This window comes from Arachis duranensis, chromosome 9, assembly GCF_000817695.3.
Source record: "Arachis duranensis cultivar V14167 chromosome 9, aradu.V14167.gnm2.J7QH, whole genome shotgun sequence".
In the NCBI taxonomy this organism is placed as follows: Eukaryota; Viridiplantae; Streptophyta; class Magnoliopsida; order Fabales; family Fabaceae; genus Arachis; species Arachis duranensis.
This window is the reverse complement of record NC_029780.3, coordinates 41,316,540-41,321,148: the sequence shown is the minus strand read 5'-3', so window position 1 is coordinate 41,321,148 and position 4,609 is coordinate 41,316,540. Positions and strand designations below refer to the sequence as shown.

General features: G+C 34.2%; 3 protein-coding genes across 3 annotated transcripts in view; all 3 read right to left on the bottom strand.

The window, feature by feature from the left end:
* Positions 1 to 2: 2 nt before the first annotated feature.
* LOC127741544 (photosystem II D2 protein-like) lies at positions 3 to 766 on the bottom strand (the record flags this gene model as incomplete). The annotated part of the gene is made up of 1 exon (XM_052254268.1): positions 3 to 766. A coding segment is annotated over exon 1 (474 nt), but the record flags the coding sequence as incomplete, so codon positions are not given.
* A 496-nt stretch (positions 767 to 1,262) lies between these two features.
* On the bottom strand, positions 1,263 to 1,609 carry LOC127741673 (ribulose bisphosphate carboxylase large chain-like). The gene has a single exon (XM_052254733.1). The coding sequence runs from the start codon at positions 1,590 to 1,592 to the stop codon at positions 1,323 to 1,325; it is 270 nt and encodes an 89-aa protein (XP_052110693.1). The 5' UTR covers positions 1,593 to 1,609; the 3' UTR covers positions 1,263 to 1,322.
* A 2,994-nt stretch (positions 1,610 to 4,603) lies between these two features.
* LOC127741543 (NAD(P)H-quinone oxidoreductase subunit J, chloroplastic-like) overlaps positions 4,604 to 4,609 on the bottom strand; it is an 896-nt gene continuing 890 nt past the window's right edge. Inside the window, 1 exon segment of the mRNA XM_052254267.1 lies at positions 4,604 to 4,609. This exon segment is cut by the window's right edge and continues 890 nt beyond it. Coding sequence (XP_052110227.1) covers positions 4,604 to 4,609 — 6 coding nt within the window.

Below are 4,609 nucleotides of genomic sequence, written 5' to 3'. Positions count from 1 at the left end.
AGGAATACGGAAACAAAAACAGCAATTGGACCAGAGAATGCGATTGCATTATAAGGGCGCAATTGAACAGATCGAGCAAGTTCAAATTGACGTAACATGAAACCTATTAATGCGAAAGCGCCGTGGAGAGCAACAAAAGTCCACAGACCACCTAATTGACACCAACGGGTAAAATCTCCTTGTGCTTCAGGACCCCATAGTAACAACAAAGAGTGTGCTAAACTATTAGCAGGAGTAGAGACTGCAGCGGTTAAGAAGTTACAGCCTTCCAAATAGGAACTTGCCAATCCATGAGTATACCATGAAGTTACAAAGGTTGTACCTGTGAACCAACCCCCCAAAGCGAAATAGGCGCAAGGAAAGAGCAACAGACCGGACCAACCCACAAAAACGAAACGGTCCCTCCGTAACCAGTCATCCATAATATCAAATAAATCATTTTCATCTTTGGTAAATTTACCAAGAGCTATAGTCATAGTGATCCTCCTATTCAACTACTTCAACCATTTCCGAACACCTCCTAGCATTTTGGGGATGGGACCTTGGAGGCTTTTCTCATTTATATAATGATTTTTTTTCTCGTAGATTTCCCTTCTTTTCTAATGCGTTTCGGATATAAAAATCATTTATTGCTCTATGGATACCTAGGTTAAATTGAATCCATGAACTCAATCCGGCTATTCCTTTTTTTATTCTTCCAAATCAAATCCCCTAATTCATGAATGGTTAATTGTCTTATGACTCATAAATTTACTCATAAATCTGATAGAAATTTTTTTTTAATAGATGATTGGCTACAAAAGGATTTTTTTTTCATATTACAGTTTATTTTAATTAATTTAATTAGTGAATTCCTCCTATTTTTTGTAAAGACGAAGAAACAAATTCGATTTTCTCTATTCTACTATTTACTACGGCGACGAAGAATCAAATTATTACTATATTTATTCCTTTTTCTACTTCTTCTTCCAAGTGCAGGATAACCCCAAGGAGTTGCGGGTTTTTTTCTACCAATTGGGGCCCTCCCTTCACCACCCCCATGGGGATGATCTACAGGGTTCATAACTACTCCTCTTACTACAGGACGCTTACCTAGCCAACATTTAGATCCGGCTCTACATTTCTAGACTCTAATATATATCTAATAGATAAGATATATCTAATCGATTAGAATATAGAACTTTATGGATATAATAAAAAAGAAAAATAAGATATATTATGTTTATGCAATAAATTAAGTATCTTTGTCTTCGGCTCAATCCTTTTTTGAAGATTGAGCCGAGTTTAATTGCAATTATCTAGAACGAACAGTAACCACCGGATTACAAAGTATCCATTGCTGGGAATTCAAATTTGATCGCCTTCCATACTTCACAAGCAGCAGCTAATTCAGGACTCCATTTGCTCGCCTCACGGATGATTTCATTACCCTCACGAGCAAGATCACGACCCTCATTCCGAGCCTGTACACATGCTTCGAGAGCTACTCGATTAGCTACGGCACCTGGTGCATTTCCCCAAGGATGCCCTAAGGTTCCACCACCGAATTGGAGTACGGAATCATCTCCAAAGATCTCGGTCATAGCAGGCATATGGCAAACGTGAATACCCCCCTTATAATAAGCTATTCGGTAATTCCTTTTGGATATAATTTTGTTTTATCCGATCTCAATATCGGTGTTTTTTTATGGATTTCTATTTCGAGTATTGCTCCGATTGGACTTCTTATGTCAGGATATGGATCAAATAACAAATATTCCTTTTTGGGTGGTCTACGAGCAGCTGCTCAATCGATTAGTTATGAAATACCATTAACTCTATGTGTGTTATCAATATCTCTACGTGCGATTCGTTGATACAAAAACTTCTCGATGCTATTGCTATGGCCCTTTCCTTGTAGGACAACTTTATAGGAAAATAGGAAAGGAGCAGAATATAAAAAATTCATTATTATTCTCACTTCAAGTCTGATTGAAGAACAAAATCTGATAGTTATATGAGTGAAATCAGACAGCTTCTATAGAAATAGAAATTCGAGATTCTATTTAGATAATTTACAAATACTATATTAGATTAGATAGTAGATTACCAGCCTATTATATATATATAATATATATATAATATATATTATATTTATCTTATATATATTATATATGGGTATATGGTTATATATGTTATTTCTATGGTATGATGATTTGAAATTGCAGTCAAAATATTGAGTCTCATTTTCTATGTAAAAGAATTAAGTGAAAAAAAATTAGAAACAGACGAGTCTTATTACCCCAGGATTGGATAATTAGTAATCTTGTCTTGAAGCGGGCTCAAAAGACCAACCTTATTGAGATTGAGTTTTTGCTACTGTTTGGATGATTTATTATTCATGTATTAACAGAAACAGAAAATAAGGGCAGCTCAAAAAAAAGAAGTGGATGGTTAGAAGCACCAAGATACACAAGGGATTAGTAACACGGATTATGTAAATTGTCAAAAGGAACATTTCCACATAATCTAAATAAAGAATACTAATTGGGGCTTAAAGTTGGTAGAAAAGAGAAGGCAGTCCTCCCCCAATTCCGATCTAGAGTATGCTCCTATCCACTGATTAAATAAATGACTATCGGGAACGAAATAATCCGTTAATCTTTTTTTTTTTTAAGTATCCCCTTTTGATTTGCACAAAAAAAGACGAATAGGAACAAAAAAAATGACCCCGTCGTTTTGTTTTCTCTCTCTCTCTTTTTCTGAAGAGAGAATTTTTCTAATTTATTAGAAATAAATATGCAAGTCTTTTTCGTAACCTAAAACGATGGACGGAGGGTTATAAAGATAATTCCAAAATATTTTCTTTATTGAAGAATAAAGCTATTACTTAATAAATTTTTGATTTTTAAGGGATAAGATCAATTCAGAAGGACCTTTTGTATCATTTAGAATATATATAAATTAATTTTATTTGTCTTTATTTTAAAATACAATGAGAACAGACAGAATTCAATTGGTCTAATTCAGAACCATCCGATAATTTTTAATCTTATTAATCTTAGGGATATCGCAAGAAAGAAATAATCGGCTAGGTCCTTAGGTTTATTTAAGGCTTTCGAGGAGCCGTATGAGGTGAAAATCTCATGTACGGTTCTGGAATAGCGATGGGGACAGTAACGTTCTCACCGACTAGCATTATCTAATAGTTTAAGTACAGTTGATATAGTTGATGCACAATCAAAATATGGTTTTTTGGGGTGGAATTTGTGGCGGCAACCTATAGGTTTCGTCGTTTTTCTAATTTCTTCCCTAGCAGAATGTGAAAGATTACCTTTTGATTTACCAGAAGCGGAAGAAGAATTAGTAGCGGGTTATCAAACCGAATATTCGGGTATCAAATTTGGTTTATTTTATGTTGCTTCCTATTTAAACCTATTAATTTCTTCATTATTTGTAACAGTTCTTTACTTGGGCGGTTCAAATATCTCTATTCCGTACCTATTCATTTCTGAGTCTTTTGAAATAACTAAAGCATATGGAGTTTTTGGAACTACAATTGATATCTTTATCACATTAGCTAAAACTTATTTGTTTTTGTTCCTTTCTATCACAGCAAGATGGACTTTGCCTAGGCTAAGAATGGACCAATTACTAAATCTTGGGTGGAAATTTCTTTTACCTATTTCTCTCGGCAATCTATTATTAACAACTTCGTCTCAACTATTTTCACTGTAAAATATGGATCCTCTAGATTTGTAACTTGTCGCAAACAAGAGAAAGAAACAAAAAAACTATTTCATAGATATTCACGATATGTTCCTTATGGTAAGTGGGTTCATGAATTATGGTCAACAAACAATCCGAGCTGCAAGATACATTGGTCAAAGTTTCTTCACGTCCTGGATTACGTCCCGGATCATTAGATAGGAATCCGAAGATGAAAAGAGAAACAAAGAATATCACTACCGTGTAAACAAATAGTTTTAGAGTAAGCATTCAAAAACCTCCAAGATAATTAAAAAAAAACGACAGAGACAGAGAAAGGGGGATTCTCTTATATAACACAACACATTATGTTTCTTTTGAAAACCTTTTGTTTTTATTATTTTAGATTATAGAATCGTTTGCTTTAATTAACTGACAGAGACGTATCATATATCCATTATTTTTATTATTCAATTATATAAATAGATATATTTATTGAATTGATATATCAATACGCACTTTAGAGATCGACATGGATTACTTGTAATCCCTTCATTCATTATTGCCAAATCAATTGAAAAATTAATCCATCAATACAAAAGAAATTAAATAAAGAAAGAGTCTTTTTTTATCTAATCCTCTGAGCTACAGGCCCCATCCCGTCTCCACTGGATCTGTTTCCCGGAGTACCCTAAAACTAAAAAAAGGGAACCTTCCCTCTCCCCAGCCATTTCATTTCGGCTTAAGAAGATGTGAAAGCGCCTCTCTCTCTCTATAAGAACGGTGCGTTCCGAGGTGTGAAGTGGGCGAGAAGGGATTTCATAATTGGGGTTTTGAATAAGACGACCTTTTTCATTTTGAATTCTTATTACTTTTTCATATTGAAAAAGTAATAAGAGAGGTCTTAAGCTTTTTATCATCC